General features: G+C 41.0%; 1 protein-coding gene across 6 annotated transcripts in view; it reads left to right on the forward strand.

Moving 5' to 3' along the window:
- The window catches only part of LOC135099821 (dehydrogenase/reductase SDR family member 6-like), a 158,395-nt gene that overhangs the window by 137,899 nt on the left and 2,699 nt on the right, over positions 1-17,797 (forward strand). For 4 of the 6 annotated variants that reach the window (XM_064002386.1, XM_064002394.1, XM_064002403.1 and 1 more), the window contains 7 exons: positions 14,296-14,444; positions 14,586-14,687; positions 14,879-14,975; positions 15,404-15,512; positions 15,832-15,986; positions 16,253-16,301; positions 16,555-16,647. In XM_064002386.1, coding sequence (XP_063858456.1) covers positions 14,300-14,444; positions 14,586-14,687; positions 14,879-14,975; positions 15,404-15,512; positions 15,832-15,986; positions 16,253-16,301; positions 16,555-16,647 — 750 coding nt within the window. In that variant the 5' untranslated portion in view covers positions 14,296-14,299. Of the gene's footprint in view, positions 1-14,295; positions 14,445-14,585; positions 14,688-14,878; positions 14,976-15,403; positions 15,513-15,831; positions 15,987-16,252; positions 16,302-16,554; positions 16,648-16,950; positions 17,189-17,797 lie in introns of those variants that run through there. The other 2 variants (XM_064002421.1, XM_064002413.1) reach the window with 2 other exon arrangements.

Genomic DNA, 17,797 nt, shown 5'->3' on the forward strand with positions numbered 1-17,797 from the left:
AGGCAGGACTGTCCTTGAGCTGCAGCGTCATCACTGTCAGGACACGATGGCTACTCTGAAATTTATCACTACGCGGAAAGCTTAATGCGCACTCTCTCTCTCTCTCTCTCTCTCTCTCTCTCTCTCTCTCTCTCTCTCTCTCTCTCTCTCTCTCCTGTATCAGGTGGAATTATTCGATCTTAAGTGTCTCTCCATACATGGCTTTTCTCTTCCTTTAATTAAACTGGTCCTATCAGCCACCGCACACATCCATTCTCTCCATCTAGGTTCCGATGATGCGGTCCTGTCGAGATCTCGATTAATATTGTTCTTATTTTCTTTTTTTCTGATTTAGAAAAGCTGCAAACTTACTTTTCGTTGTAATAAAGTTGATCACATACGTTATATTTGTTATCGTTCCACAGCATTCCACCGATTAGTTACTATGATACAAACCACCCCACTTGTTATTTACATAGATAGATTTATTAACTGGTAGCTGCTTTGTTACAATTACGTTTATGTGACTTTTTCCTATCTCCCTACCACATTATTTTCCATCTTTGTTCACATGCTCGTATGTTACAATGACAATATCACAAAAAAAATAATAAAATGATAATAATAATAAAAGCTTATAATATTGAATCGCTAATGCAAAATCTAACAAACACACATGCACAAGTATCGGGTCCATATATTAGAAAAACTGTCATATGTACTATATATAAAGAAAAAAATATTTATGAAATTAGTAAAACGTGCTTGCTTCCCACACCCTTTGCCCAGAGAGAACATTAGGGGTTCCCTAAACGAAACGTTAAAGTGAGATGTGCTTGATCTAAAGGGCAAATAATTTCCTATTAATAAAAGACAAAATATTTTCTACTACTAAAGGACAAAACATTTCCCGATACTAAAGCATAAAACATTTCCTATTACTAAAAGACAAAAACGACTTCTAGTCTAAAGGACAAAACATGTTTTATTTTTAAAAGATGAAAAAGTCTACCACTCAAGAACAAATTATTTTCTATGAAAAAGTATTAAATGACAAACATTTTCAAGTACTTAAAGACTTAATAATTTCTGGTACTCAGGTGTCAATACAGGATGTGTGCAAATCAGATCCCATTATAGGTATCAGACGAAAATAACGTGCCGTGAGAGGCATACGAGGCGCGGGCCGTTGAGAAAAGATTTTTCTCTCTCTTTACTTCATTCGACTGATAACATTACACGAAAAACTTATTTCTCTCTCTCTCTCTCTCTCTCTCTCTCTCTCTCTCTCTCTCTCTCTCTCTCTCTCTCTCTCTCTCTCTCTCTCTCTCTGTTTGTGTGTGTGTGTGTGTGTGTGTGTGTGTGTGTGTGTGTGTGTGTGTGTGTGTGTGTGTGTGTGTGTGTGTGTGCATGCAAGAATAGAATCAGTGCAGTTTTTTATTTCTCTATTTTTCACCAGAATCATAATGATAAAAATCAATGGGAAAAACATGAACAAGTGTTAAGAGGCAGTACTCTATAATGAGGCGTCGCGTGCAGTAGTATACCCAAACGCCACCTTTCCAGAAATCGAAATAATGGTATCACAGAGTTCCGCGAGGTCTGTTCTATATGGTTGTTGAGAGACATCGCTCAGAAAATAAGGTTGTAAGTCCATAATAATGGTTTAGATTTAAGACCTTTTTGGCCAAAGGGCTGCTTTAGCCTATGTATTGGTGCAGTAGTATACTCATCCACCAGTTCGTGAGAGGACAGCGTGCATGACTGTACTCTTGCTCTCGTCTCCAGCCTGTGTGAAGCGAGCCCGCCTCATTCCTTTGCTTTGTTTTGTATCACACACGTACCTATCACTCGCTCTGTATCATGTGAAACTTTATTTTTCTTATCATCATTTGTTGGGATTTGCATTTTCTCTGGCAAGGGACATTATTAAATGACAAATAATGGAATTTTTTCAAGTATTTTCTGAACTATTTTCTTTCATTTCTAAATCATATTTTTTGTTGTTATATTTTCTGTGCCAAAGGACTCTTGTTAAAATGTACAAACAATGAGCTTTAAAAGGGTATAGGAATTATTATCATAGCTGTAATAGTTTTGTAGAAAATCTCTTTTATACTTAGAAAACTTTCGAGCCGTTTCTTGAGAATTTTAAGAAATGGCACTTGGGTGTACTACTGCAGGCGACGCCTCATACTCAAGAGCTGCCCACCACACCAAGTATTTACAATAACAATGGAAACCAGTAAACTTATCCATTTTTTCATTTTTCCCCTTGGTAAGCGCAAGCAAGTGAGCAAATTTTTTTTTTTTTATAAAACTTCTCGGTGTAACCTTGGAACATTCTTTCACGATGACTTGGGTGTTAGCGGAAATTCGTGGTGTCTAGTCATCTCAGGAACGATGGAGAAATTTCCAGTGAATTTCCAGCACCAAGAGTATGAGAACTAGGAGAGTCGGCTCAGAGTGTGCACCCTCCATCAATAACGAACACATTCCCGGTGTGGTAAGAAGACTGCATGAGAAAAAAAAATTTACATCAATAAGAGTATAATACATAATGATTTTACTTAGGACCGCTTCACACTACCAGTTTCGCACATCGTCTGGAGACGGAGTACGAGTATGTTATCACTGACGCCATTCTTTTGACAGAAAAAGATAACCAGAGCTGCCAGACATCATTTCTTGAGACAGGGCAGTGCTGTGGAGCTACAGGCGTACCTACATGCAAAACAGGTCGTGTGAAGGGGGCCTTAGAATTATAGCCTTGGTTATGGTGCTGAGGTAACCCACGAACGAAACCTTCGATGGGTCTCGAATTATTATTAGTTAACCCGTCATGCTGATTTAACAGTCAGTAGACAGTGTTAAGATATATATATATATATATATATATATATATATATATATATATATATATATATATATATATATATATATATATATATATATATATATATATATATATATATATATATATATATATATATATATATATATATATATATATATATATATATATATATATATATATATATATATATATATATATATATATATATATCCCAGAACTGTCCTCAACTAACATATGAAAACCACTGCGGAAACAACTCACCTCATCGGAAGCCAGGTAAAGACACAGGTTAGCAACTTCCTCTGGCTTTGCCAGACGACCAATCCTCTTGTTCTCCACAAAGGCGATGTATTCCTGGCAGAACAAGACATTATGCGTGGAAACTCTGTACCTGAGTTTTCCTTTTTTTTATGTAAATCATGAAAGTGTCCAATATTTTATGATTTATTTATCATGAAAGGTCATGGACTTGAACATATGAGAAGGGCATTGCAACAAAACTGAAAGAATGTCACGATTTTTTTTCCTTTTTTTTTTTTTTCAATAGTACATACATTTATTCCGTCTCGATCTTGCTCATGACCATGACCTGAGGACCTGCTGTGGAGCCCATGACTGGCCACTTGGGATGGGCACACCACGTTGCATCTACAAGATCGCGAAAAAAAAAAATCCATGAGATGCTTTGTTTTATCAATACCGAGATAATGTTTTCTTAATGTGTGCCCGTGTGGAATGTAAAACAAGTCTGGTACTCAATTCAAATGTAGTGGACAGTCAGGCTCGGCAAAAAAAAAAAAAAAAAAAAAAAAAAACCGCTTTGGCGTTGATAGTATCCATTTGGAGTCATGTACACTTCGAGTGCCCAGTGGGGGCGTTCCTTGCCTAACTGCTGCCTGGCCATCCTTTTGATTAATCTTTCATTGTTTCCAAACACAAAGAGTTACAAAAGACTGTGATTCATTTAAATTAAAAATCTTATCTAATGGAACTTTACTGTAGATGATGTCTTTATTTTCATTTTTACGTAAGAGGATCACTGGCCAAGGGAAGCAAAACTGGATGAAAAAAACTCTCTTAGGCGCCAATCCCAAAAGAGACGTCAAGAGAATCATCGAAAATTGAAAGATAAGTGTCTTGAAACCTCCGTCTTGAAAGAGCTCATGTTACAGGAAAGAGGAAATGAAGGCAGGGAGTTCCAGAGTTTACCAGAGAAATGGATGAATGATTGAAAATACTGGTTAACTCTTGCATTAGAGAGATAGACAGCACAGGGACGAGAGAAAGAAGTCTTCTGCAGAAAGGCCACGGGAGGAGGAAAGGCATGCAGTAGCAAGATCAGAAGACCACTTACCAAGAAAACAGCAGTAGAAGATAGCAAGAGATGCGACATTGCGACGATGAGAGAGAGGCTGAAAACAGTCAGTTAGAGGAGAGGAGCTGATAAGACAAAAAAAAAATTTTGATTCCACCACAACAGCGATATGAGTGGAACCTCCCCAGACATATGAAGTATACTCCATACATGGGCGGATAAGGCCCCTGTACAGAGTTTGCAGCGCGGGGGGAGGGGAGGGAGAGAAAAACTGGCGGAGACGACTCAGAGCGCCTAAATTCATAGAAGTTGTTTTACCTGGAGACGAAATGTGAAGTTCCCAGTTTAGATTATAAGTAAAGAACAGATCGCGGATGTTCATTGTAGAAGAGGGGGACAGTTGAGTGTCACTGAAGAAGAGAGGATAGTTGTCTGGAAGGTTGTGAGTTGACAGATGGAGGAATTGGGTTTTTGAGGTATTGAACAATACTAGGTTTGCTCAGCCCAATCAGAAATTTTAGAGAGATCGGAAGTCAGGTGTTCTGTGGTTTCTTTGCGTGAATTGTTTACTTCCTGAAGGGTTGGACATCTATGAAAAGACGTGGAAAAGTGCAAGGTGGTATCATCAGCGTAGGAATGGATAGGACAAGAAGTTTGGTTTAGATCATTGATGAATAATTAGAAGAGAGTGGATGACAGGACAGAACCCTGAGGAACACCTCAGGAGAAGAACAGTGACCATCTACCACAACAGCAATAGAATGGTCAGAAAGGAAACTTGAGATGAAGTTACAGAGAGAAGGATAGAAGTCATAATAGGGTAGTTTGAAAAATCAAAGCTTTGTGCCTGACTCTATCAAAAGCTTTTGATGTCTAAGGCAACAGCAAAAGTTTCACCAAAATCTCTAAAAGAGGATAACTAAGATTCAGTAAGGAAAGCCAGAAGATCACCAGTAGAGCGGCCGTGATGGAACCCATACTGGCGATCAGATAGAAGATTGTGAACTGATAGATGTTTAAGAATCTTCCTGATGAGGATAGATTCTAAAATTTTAGATAGGCAGGAAATTAAAGCAACAGGACGATAGTTTGAGAGATTAGAATGGTCACCCTTTTTAAGAACAGACTCAATGTAGGCAAACTTCCAACAAGAAGGAAAGGTAGATGTTGATAAATAGAAATGAAAGAGTTTGACTAAGCAAGGTGCAAGCATGGAGGCACAGTTTCGGAGAACAACAGGAGGGACCCCATCAGATCCATAAGCCTTCCAAAGGAATGGAAAACAACACTGTGAAGGATTTTAAAAGGTAGCATGAAATAGTCAGAGAGAGAGGAACAAGCCCTGAATCATCCAAGGTAGAGTTTTTTGGCAAAGATTTGAGCGAAGAGTTTAGCTTTGTTGTGCCATCAGGTTGAAATTGTCACAATCCCGGTTATCGGTTACCAATAACGCCACAACACCACTATAACACCAACCACAAAATGGCTGCCTCTCACCCCAGCGCTACCCCTCAGCATTACATCACCGACACAACCCACCAACCAAATTTCAGCAGACAAGAGCTTTTGGTACCATAAAAAACTCACCAACTTGATCCTAGATATCAAGGTTATGCCACCACATCGCCAATACCTCTGCACACCCATTCAATCACCACAATACCAACCAAATTTAACCCTTGAAAATGCCGCCCCTCTTTTACTATCTTGGCCTCCTTACGCTCTGAAGAATTTTGCTGACTCAGGTAGGAGAGACGTGCATGTATCGCCTCCCGACTCCACACATTCCACCTCAAATAAACCTTTTTCCTTACATATCCATACATATAAAGAGCTTAAATTATGAAGAGAATAATACTACATGATATAAAATGAGTAAATAAGCCTTATACGAACTAATAACTAAGAATAAAGATATGTTTAGAAGGAAAACTGAACACAGGGGACACTAAGAAAACCTGTTCCTTTTCAGGGTAAATTCGGCCAATAGCATGACAAAATAAAGGAGGGAAAGATGAAGAAGCAAAGTTATTGAATATGTTTTTGGCTGTAGGACAAGATAAAGATACGAGATTGTGATCAGAGGAGCCCAACGGAGAAGATAGGGTGACACCATAAGCAGAAGGATTAGAGGTTAGGAAAAGGTCAAGAATGTTGGGTGTATCTCCAAGATGGTCAGGAATATGAATAGGGTATTGCACCAGTTGCTCTAAGTCGTGGAGAATGGCAAAGTTAAAGGTTAGTTCACCAGGATGGTCAGTGAAGGGAGAGGAAAGCCAAAGTTGGTAGTGAACACTGAAGTCTCCAATAATGGAGATCTCCACAAAAGGGAAGTCAGAATGTACTCCACTTTAGAAGTTAAGTAGTCAAAGAATTTCTTATAGTCAGAAGAATAAGATGAGAGGTATGTAGCACAGATAAATTTAGTTGAAGAGTGACTCTGTAATCGTAACCAGATGATGGAAAATTCAGAAGACTGAAGATCGTGGGCACGAGAGCAGGTTAAGTCATAGCTCACATAGACGCAACATCCAGCATTGGATTGAAAATGAGGAAGAGAAAGTAGGGAAGAACAGAAAAGGGGCTACTGTCAGTTGCCTCAGACACCTGTGTTTCAGTGAGGAAAAGATGGTGAGATTTAGTAGAGGAGAGGTGGTGTTCTACAGATTGAATATTAGATCTTAGATCGCGAATGTTGCAACAGAAGTTAATGAAGAAAAAGCTGAGGGGGGGTGTCAAGACACTTAAGGTCGATACCAGAAGAGCAGTCCAACCTAAAACAGCACTTCAGCAGGAGTGCCCCTTCCTGGCAGGGAGGACAATACGTCTCGTTCCGCCACCACACCCGGTCACCAAGCCAACGCAAGACGGCGAGGGAGCAGGCGCATCAGCTGTCACCTGACCGTGCTGACTACCAACATGAGAGAACTCAGAACAAACGTTGGTGACCTCACCACAACTTCGTTCTGCGGCACCGTGTTGACGTTGTCGCATTAACTGAAACGTGGTTGAATGGTGAGGTGGAACAAATGTTTGGAAAAAATTCCAAGCTACTCCCGGTGGATAAGGAAGGATCGCGACAGCAGAGCAGTTGGAGGCTTCAAAACCGGCCTCCGAACTCAGGAAATGATAGTTGCACTTTCTCACGTGACAGAGGTGCAATTCTTCAGGGTTGTGCTGGATGACTGCAGTGGACTCCTATGTGTCATTTACTGGCCACACATTTAATAATCAATAATAAATCACATCCTACACAGACCTCACAACGAATATTCAATGAGGAAACACATCCTACACCTACCGAATCCTTCTCTGTCAATATATAACACCAATATTTTACTCTGACTGCATTACAATTGTCTGTCTCTACTTACCGGTACTGTGACAGGCGAATTGCCCATCTTGATCCTTTCTGGTCTGACGGCTCTGTCTAGTTTGTCTCTTTGTCTACTTATGTCTATTCTCGTCTCCTACACCTCATAATAAACACGTGATGTTTGAGCGACCTTTTGCCTTAACAAGGCTTCCGTTGTTATAAGATTTACCTTCCAGTACTTCGATCCAATACTTCGATCATTTTCCTATAACTTTCGATAAGGTTCATTTTCGAGTAACGATATTTATTTTCTCTTGCTTTGATCATACGGTTTATTTTCCTATACTTTCCATTTTCAAGTAACTGTATTTATCTTCCCATACTTCGATCATACAATTTATTTTCCCTTAACTTTCAATAAGGTTCATTATCCAGTAACTTTGGTAATCGCATCTTCTAATCAGGAACAAGGAGGCGGCGTTTCTTATGGTGTGCCAGCTGTCTGTTTTGTGCATGTCATTTGCTTCCAGTGACCTCTTCTTCCCTCGTATGCTAATTTATTGATAGGGACCTGGTTATCTCTTCTTGTAATCTGCTGCTAATCTCCGGCTCTGCCAGTCTTATGATGCCTCACCTCATCTTGTTCTCCTCGGTGGTCACGTCTCGTCTCTTATCTATCAGGGTGGCGATAATTTCTTTCATGTTTATCATATTCTTTCCTCATTTATTCTTCCTATTTGTTACTTCCTTCTTCGCTTCTTCATTCTTGTTTCATTTTTCTTTCATCTTACACGCTTTATTTCTTCTTAGTTCTTGGGTTAGAACATGGCCATCCATACAGCAAGACATGGCACACACAGACTGGGAGGCCCTTCTGGTGGGGGAATGCACACGCCCTCACCACCAAACTCCTCGCCCTCCATTAGGTGCATATCCCAAACCAGGTGTACCTCACCAGCTCAGGTGACCTAGCCTGGTCCCCCCCTCTTCAGTATTCACATCTTGCCAAAGGGAGTGCAAGTGGCCCTCAATATGGAAGGAGGTGCGTGTTACTGGTCCATAAAAGAAGCTCGAGGCAGTGGCGTAGCTATGGGGGCGGAGGGGGCGGTCCGCCCTGACCGGCACTTTTTCGGGGGCGGCACTTTGGTCCATTGTATAATTGACAAATATAATTGACAATTGACGTTACTTCCTATTACCACCTTTTCCGTTACAGTGCTTCATTTTTTTACACTTTTTTTCTACATTTATTTGATAACAAGTACTCGGGTTACTAGAAATGAATCACGAGAAAAATGATATGCTAAAAATAACAAAGTATATACCTAGGTATATACTACGCTGGACTGCACACGATCTCAACGCGCTAGGCTTTGCTCTCACACTCAGTGGAGGCCGAAACGGCAAAACCCAGAGAACAAATAATGGTGATATTTTGCTGATCAAAAACGTAATATTATTTTTCTCTACGTTACCAAGAATGAGTTGTGGTGTTTTCGTGAGTTCTTGAAGGAAATTATTCTATATTCTAATGTTTTAAATGTTATGAACGAATTATTAAATTAAGAGATCATGTTTTAGCAACACTAGAGGAAGAGCGCGCGCATTCTTATCTAATGTATATTTACATGGGCGTGATACAATGTACCTTCTCTGTGATGTAGATTGATCCTCCATGACAATTAATAATAATAAGTGAAGTTTCATTTTTTTTTTTACATTTGCTATTCCCTGCTTAATTGGTGGAATAAAGAACATAAGAACATAAGAAATAAGGGAAGCTGCAAGAAGCGACCAGGCTTACACGTGGCAGTCCCTGTATGAAACACTCCTACCTATTTCCATCTGTTATCCCCATCCATAAACTTGTCTAATCTTCTCTTAAAGCTCTCTAGTGTCCTAGCACTAACTACATGATTACTGAGTCCGTTCCACTCATCTACCACTCTATTTGAGAACCAATTTTTTCCTATCTCCTTCCTAAACCTAAATTTTTCAAGCTTGAACCCGTTATTTCTTGTTCTACCCTGGTTGCTGATCCTAAGAATTTTGCTTACATCTCCCTTGTTATAACCCTTATACCACTTAAAGACTTCTATCAGGTCCCCTCTTAACCTACGTCTCTCTAGAGAATGTAAATTTAACCGCTTCAACCTCGCTTCGTAAGGAATACAATAAAGGCATCTGATAGCAACACTAGGCAGCTACCCGTCATCTTCCCTCTCTCACTCCTGCTTGGCTGATGAGGTTTGTGCGGCACTGAGAGGTGGTACGTATCATTATTCTCAAGCGTTATCGCGTTTTACTGTTGTCTTACTGCAACACTCATTCTTTCTGTTGATGAATATATCGTGAACACGCTCAACATGGCAAGTGAGAAATATATATATATATATATATATATATATATATATATATATATATATATATATATATATATATATATATATATATATATATATATATATATATACATATATATATAATAACACACACAGCCTTCACTCAAAAATTTTAAAATCATCATGGCGACTCCTACACCAGCCACAGAGTCCCCATCTGGGGAGGGGACTATAAATGTCCCCAGGTCGGACTGCCTTTCTGTCGACGATCCTAAGTGTCTTGACACCCCCCTCAGCTCTTTCTTCATTAACTTCTGCAACATTCGCGGTCTAAGATCTGATTTTCAATCTGTAGAACACCACCTCTCCTCTTCTAAACCTCATCTTCTTCTCCTCACTGAAACTCAGGCGTTTGAGGCAACTGAAAGTAGCCCCTTTTTTGTTCCCTCCTACTTTCTCTATCCTCATTTTCGATCCAAAGCTGGATGCTGCGTTTATGTGCGCAATGACTTAACCTGCTCTCGTGCCCACGCTCCTGAATCTTCCGAGGTTTCCACCATCTGGCTACGACTACAGAGTCACTCTCATACTAAATTTATCTGTGCTGTATACCTCTCACCTAACTCCTCTGATTATAAGAAATTCTTTGACTACTTAACTTCAAAGTGGAGCACATTCTAACCCTCTTCCCTTTTGCAGAGATCTCCATTCTTGGAGACTTCAATGTTCACCACCAGCTTTGGCTTTCCTCTCCCTTCACTGACCATCCTGGTGAATTAGCCTACAACTTTGCTATCCTCCATGACCTAGAGCAATTGGTGCAACACCCTACTCGTATTCCTGACCGTCTTGGAGATACGCTCAACATACTTGACCTTTTCCTGATCTCTAATCCTTCAGCTTATGCTGTCACCCTTTCTTCTCCGTTGGGCTCCTCCGATCACAATCTCATATCTTTATCTTGTCCTATCGCTCCAATCCCTCCTCAGGATCCCCCTAAGCGAAGGTGCCTCTGGCGTTTTGCCTCTGCTAGTTGGGGGGACCTGAGGAGGTATTTTGCTGATTTTCCTTGGAATGACTACTGCTTCCGTGTCAGAGACCCGTCTTTGTGTGCTGAGCGCATAACAGAGGTGATAGTGTCTGGCATGGAGGCATACATTCCTCACTCTTTTTCTCGTCCTAAACCTTCTAAACCTTGGTTTAACACAGCTTGTTCTCGTGCTATACATGATAGAGAGGTGGCCCACAAATGGTACTTAAGCCTTCTACCACCAGAATCTCATGCACTTTATATTTCTGCCCGGAACCATGCCAAGTCTGTTCTTCAGCTAGCCAAAAACTCCTTCATTAACAGAAAATGTCAAAACTTTTCAAGATCTAATTCCCCTCGTGATTTCTGGCATCTAGCCAAAAATATCTCCAATAACTTTGCTTCTTCTTCTTTCCCTCCTCTATTTCAACCAGATGGCACCACTGCTATCACATCTATTTCTAATGCTGAACTCTTCGCTCAAACCTTTGCTAAAAACTCTACCTTGGACGATTCTGGGCTTGTTCCTCCCTCTCTTCCACCCTCTGACTACTTTATGCCACGTATTAAAATTCTTCGCAATGATGTTTTCCATGCCCTCGCTGGCCTAAACCCTCGGAAGGCTTATGGTCCTGATGGGATCCCTCCTATTGTTCTCCGAAACTGTGCCTCCGTGCTTGCACCTTGCCTAGTCAAACTCTTTCAGCTCTGTCTGTCAACATGTACCTTTCCTTCTTGCTGGAAGTTTGCCTACATTCAACCTGTTCCTAAAAAGGGTGACCGTTCTAATCCCTCAAACTACCGTCCCATTGCTTTAATTTCCTGCCTATCTAAAATTTTTGAATCTATCCTCAACAGGAAGATTCTTAAACATCTATCACTTCACAACCTTCTATCTGATCGCCAGTATGGGTTCCGTCAAGGCTGCTCTACTGGTGATCTTCTGGCTTTCCTTACTGAGTCTTGGTCATCCTCTTTTAGAGATTTTGGTGAAACTTTTGCTGTTGCCTTGGACATATCAAAAGCTTTTAATAGAGTCTGGCACAAAGCTTTGATTTCAAACTACCCTCCTACGGTTTCTATCCTTCTCTCTGTAACTTCATCTCAAGTTTCCTTTCTGACCGTTCTATTGCTGCTGTGGTAGACGGTCACTGTTCTTCTCCTAAATCTATTAACAGTGGTGTTCCTCAGGGTTCTGTCCTGTCACCCACTCTCTTCTTATTATTCATTAATGATCTTCTAAACCAAACTTCTTGTCTTATCCACTCCTACGCTGATGATACCACCCTGCACTTTTCCACGTCTTTTCATAGACGTCCAACCCTTCAGGAGGTAAACATATCACGTAGGGAAGCCACAGAACGCTTGACTTCTGATCTTTCTAAAATTTCTGATTGGGGCAGAGCAAACTTGGTATTGTTCAATGCCTCAAAAACTCAATTCCTCCATCTATCAACTCGACACAACCTTCCAGACAACTTTTCCCTCTTCTTCAGTGACACTCAACTGTTCCCCTTTCCTACACTGAACATCCTCGGTCTGTCCTTTACTTATAATCTGAACTGGAAACTTCACACCTTATCTCTAGCTAAAACAGCTTCTACGAAGTTGGATGGTGTGAGACGTCTCCGCCAGTTTTTCTCATCCCCCCCCCCAGCTACTAACTGTACAAGGGCCTTATCCGTCCCTGTACGGAGTATGCTTCACATGTCAGGGGGAGTTCCACTCATACCGCTCTTCTAGACAGCGTGGAATCAAAAGCTTTTCGTTTCATCAATTCCTCTCCTCTAACTGACTGTCTTCAGCCTCTCTCTCATCGCCGCAATGTTGCATCTCTAGCTATCTTCTACCGCTATTTTCATGTTAACTGCTCTTTTGATCTTGCTAACTGCATGCCTTCCCTCCTCCCGCGGCCTCGCTGCACAAGACTCTTCTTTCTCTCATCCCTATTCGGTCCACTTCTCTAATGCAAGAGTTAACCAGTATTCTCAGTCATTTATCCCTTGCTCTGGTAAACTCTGGAACTCCCTGCCTGCTTGTGTATTCCCATCTTCCTATGACTTGAATTCCTTCAAGAGGGTGGTTTCAAGACACTTTTCCTTCAATTTTTGACTACAGCTTTGGACCCTTTTCTGGACTGGCATCTCAGTTTTTTTTTTTTTTTTTTTGGGGGGGGCGGGGTTGCCCTTGGCCAGTGTCCCTCCTACATAAAAAAAAAAATATATATATATATATATATATATATATATATATATATATATATATATATATATATATATATATATATATATATATATATATATATATATATATATATATATATATATATATATATATATATATATATATATATATATATATATATATATATATATATATATATATATATATATATATATACTTATTTATTCGTTTATTTATGGTCATTTAGCCACCCCCCTTCGTCAGGCTTTATATATATATATATATATATATATATATATATATATATATATATATATATATATATATATATATATATATATATATATATATATATATATATATATATATATATATATATATATATATATATATATATATATATATATATATATATATATATATATATATATATATATATATACTTATTTATTTATTCGTGTATTTATGGTCATTCAGCCACCCCCCTTCGTCAGGCTTTTCTATAAGAGCCTCTTGTCTCTTGAAGCGAAGATACAGATGCCGGGGCGAGCGGCAGTACTTATTACACAGGTCCGGTTTTGATTGAGGACTTACCAGGCTATTTCCCGACTGTCTGGCTGTTCACACACTCAGAGGGAGAGTGCAAACACACTGGAGTCCTTTACTGCCTTATATTGACGGAAACCACATATGTACAAGTTCAAGGTCACTAGGGCAGGGGAATGGTGGACGCCACCACTGCAAACAGTTTTACCCCTATATCACAGGTCACAGGCTATCACCACGGTCACTGTCGCTTACAACTGTCAGTGTCTCTCAGCACAGGTATACACTGGGATCTCACTTGCGGAGATAGGGCACAAAAGCGAAGCAGAGATGCGAGGCAAGGTGCCTGAGGCAACTAGTCACCGCGTCCCCTCTGTCTCTGCTTCAAGGAAGCTCGCCGCTCCCTGATATGCGATTTGCGATTTTGGGGGAATAGAAAAGTTGGGTGAAATATGAAGAGTTAAAGTGGGTAGGAAAGGAAGATTGGAGGTTTATAGTGAGAAAGGAAATATAGTAGGAGACAACAAGTTGACGGGCAAATCATCTTGCTTTTGCTCCCTGATATGGCCGCCCAGGCTGTCAGATTGAAACAGTGAGAACAAACATTTTTTTGCCCTCGTAATATATATATATATATATATATATATATATATATATATATATATATATATATATATATATATATATATATATATATATATATATATATAAACCTATGAATTACAGTCACATGTATTACGTGACTGATAGGGCGAGTGCAAGTCATCGCGAGTGTGGAGAGGCAGGACTGCCCTTGACTCCTCACCATAACACGATGGCCTCTCCCACGGGAAGGCTCTCAGGAAAGCGCTGCTTGGTTACAGCCGCAGCCCAGGGTAAAATAGTCGATTGTAGTTAATTTCAGTATTACATGACATACACGATGCAATACAGCAGCGGTTTGTTTGAATTAGAGCAAAGGGCAGCGATCAGTGGGTGAATGAATGTCAGTACCAAGTATGATGTGCTTGTGGCAGGCATCGGACGGGCCACGGTGGAGGCCTTCCTGAGGGAGGGCGCCGCGCTGGTGGTGGCCGTCGACATCAACGTGGAGAAGCTGAACGAGTTGCCCTCCGACCGTAAGTACAGACTGGTGACATGACCTTAGATGTCAGGTGTTGTAAGATTTGTGTGTGTGTGTGTGTGTGTGTGTGTGTGTGTGTGTGTGTGTTTTACCCGCAGTGATGTGGAAAAGAATACCACTGCGTGTCATTGTTCTGATGAATGCAGAACTCGTCCATTGTGTTATTTACGGCTTTGTGCATGACAGGCGTGGTGCGGCGCGTGCTGGACGTGAGGGACGGCGAGGGCATCAAGGCATTGGCGCGTGACTATCCTGACATCGACGTCCTGTTCAACTGTGTCGGGTAATTTAAATACACAGATGAACATCACCCGGTCAGCCGGTGCATTCCACCGGGGCCCATTGGGTATGGGGGACACAAAGGTAGAGATGCGAGTCCCCTATCTCTACCTTTAGCTACTGGCTGCGGGGGTGGGGGCCCTAAACTATTCCTGCACTGGCACGTTTCGTTTCTCTCGACGGCCCTGGGGGACCTCAATCACTGTAGCGCTCTCTGCCCTCCCTCCTGTCACTCTTTCACCCCGTCCCTCTACCCCAGCCAGCATAGCACTCTCTGCCCTCCCTCCCATCACCCTCACCCTGCCCCTCCACGCCAACCAGTGTAGCATACTCTGCCCTCCTTCCCGACCCCCACTCACCCCGTCCCTCCACACCAGCCAGTGTAGCACCCTCTGCCCACCCTCCACTCACGCTGTCCCACCTCCACCCCAGCATCGTGCACCAGAGCCCGCTGCTAGAGACTGCCGATCAAGAATGGGACAACTCCTTTGATGTCAACGTGAAGAGCATGTTTCTCTTCTGCAGGGAGTTCCTTCCCAAGGTGGGCCTCCAGCTATTTCAGTATTCTTTTTATCACAACTTTTATTATAATCACCATCAGTATCACTGCTTTCAAAATCTTCCTGAATCACTAAATCTTCCTGAATCACTGTCTTTAGAGTAGGGATGTGGGACTGGCATTAGGACATGCATGCATCAAAAGTTAACCTTTAGGAACTTCAAAGAGTGAGTAGAGAAATAACCTTCTCATCAATATTACAACATGAATACTTGTGAAGCAAAGTGTGACGCTAAGTGCTTGGAGCAAGAAAAACCAGAGCTATTTATTCCCTTTAATTCATCAAGTTTTCACTCCTCAGATGATCAGTCTTGGCGGGGGCTCAATCATCAACATGGCTTCCGTTGCCAGTTCACTGCGGGCAATAAACTGTCGTTGTGTTTACGGTGCTACCAAGGCAGCTATCATTGGGCTGACCAAGGGCCTGGCTATGGAGCACGTGCAGGATGGAATCAGGTGACTTGCTGATGCTTTTCTGTTGTGCTTCTCTATTCATTAAGATATATGAGGCATCCACCACAGTCAAGTTTCCCTATATAAGGGATTTCTTTTGATTGTTAACTGAAGTGAATCTTGTGTGAACATCCAAGATAATGCACATCTCCATCTCGCATAAGGCACCAAACTTAGATTACATTGCTGCAGAATGGCACACTGCAAGCAAACATTACCTCGACATTGACCCGAAAAAGTACTTCATGTAGTGCTTGACATTCCTGCAGGTGCAATGTGGTGTGCCCATCCCCCATAGCCAGCCCCAACAACAGACTGGTAAGCCTCATATTGTACACTAAAGTAACAAGAACATATTGCAGCATTTATGAGATCAACAAGCATCATTATCACATTGCAGTAAACACATAACTCTTGAAACATATTTCAGATTCGTTACATAGTTAAAAATTCCTTCTTTCATAAATAGAAAAAAGTCACCACCAATAAAGTACACAATCATGCACACATTCACAATTTACATTAAAACTCAGGTACACAAATCTCCACCCACAATGTCTTGTTCTACCAGGAACACATTATCTTCATGGGGAACAAGAGGATTGGCCGTCTGGCAAAGGCTGAGGAAGTTGCCAACTTGTGTCTTTTCTTGGCTTCCAATGAGGTGAGTTGCTCCTGCAGTAGTTTCCAAATATAAGATGGAGGCTGTTCTGGTGTGTGTCTGTGTGCTATTAATTTTTTACAGAAGTCTACTTACTTCTTTTATAAGAGAGAGAGATAGATAGATTCAGTCTATCCTCACTATTTACTGTCAAAATCACTGTTGCAAAAAGTAAATCAGTAATTAGTCAATAACTCAAAAAAAATTTCATTCATTTTAAAACACAATCAAGATTTAGAAGAAGTAGTAGTAGTAGTAGTAGTATTAATATAAGATTCTTTTCTTTCCCTCCCCTACCACATGCAGTCTTCCTACCACACCGGGAATGTGTTTGTTATCGATGGAGGGTTCACACTCTGAGCTGATCCTTGTTGCTCTCAGGGTTTTTGCCCTGAAGATTCACTGTGAATCTCTCCCTCATTCCAGTTGTCATCAAGATTCCATGAACTTATGCAGTACTCACTCACTAATAACATCACTTAATCTTTAGATGGCTCAATTGCTTCTGTTACCTGACTATTAAAAATTGGAAAATGGAAACATTCATTGCATCTAAATTCAGTGATATTTACCCACTGATCTTCCATTAGTGCTTTACCCACTGTGCTATGCAGTTGCAGAATAGAACACAGGGAAGTCACTGTATCTAACTTAGAGGACATTCATTATCAAAGAGTATGCACTAGTAAGATTCTTGTTATTGTGTAGATGGTGCCCAAGGAAACACAGTGGTAATGCTGCTGTGGTACATTAATATAAATGAAGCTGCCAGAAGCCACATGTCCATCAGCAAGGCTGGGCGGAGGAGGATTGGTTACGATCCGGAAGAGACAACCGCCTGGCCAGCAGCTCAGGTCACTGCTGTAGACAAAAGCAAGGTCAGGCCAAATGCCCAAGGCATGGCGTCAGATCACAGCAGCCACGTGGAGAATAGAATGTGTGGGGGGGGGGAGGGTGCAGTGTGTGTGTGCACACTAGCACAATGCTCAGCCACACCTGGTAGATATACCCTCATGCCTATAAAACATGTGGTGATGGAAGCACACTGGGTGATGCAGTTCACATTACATTGACATGCTTATCTGTGTAAAGCATGTAATAGATGCACTATAGCCAATTGCAAGGCTTGCAGAACAGTAACATCAGAACAGCA

The sequence above is a fragment of the Scylla paramamosain genome, chromosome 1 (genome assembly GCF_035594125.1).
Source record: "Scylla paramamosain isolate STU-SP2022 chromosome 1, ASM3559412v1, whole genome shotgun sequence".
Classification (NCBI taxonomy): Eukaryota; Metazoa; Arthropoda; class Malacostraca; order Decapoda; family Portunidae; genus Scylla; species Scylla paramamosain.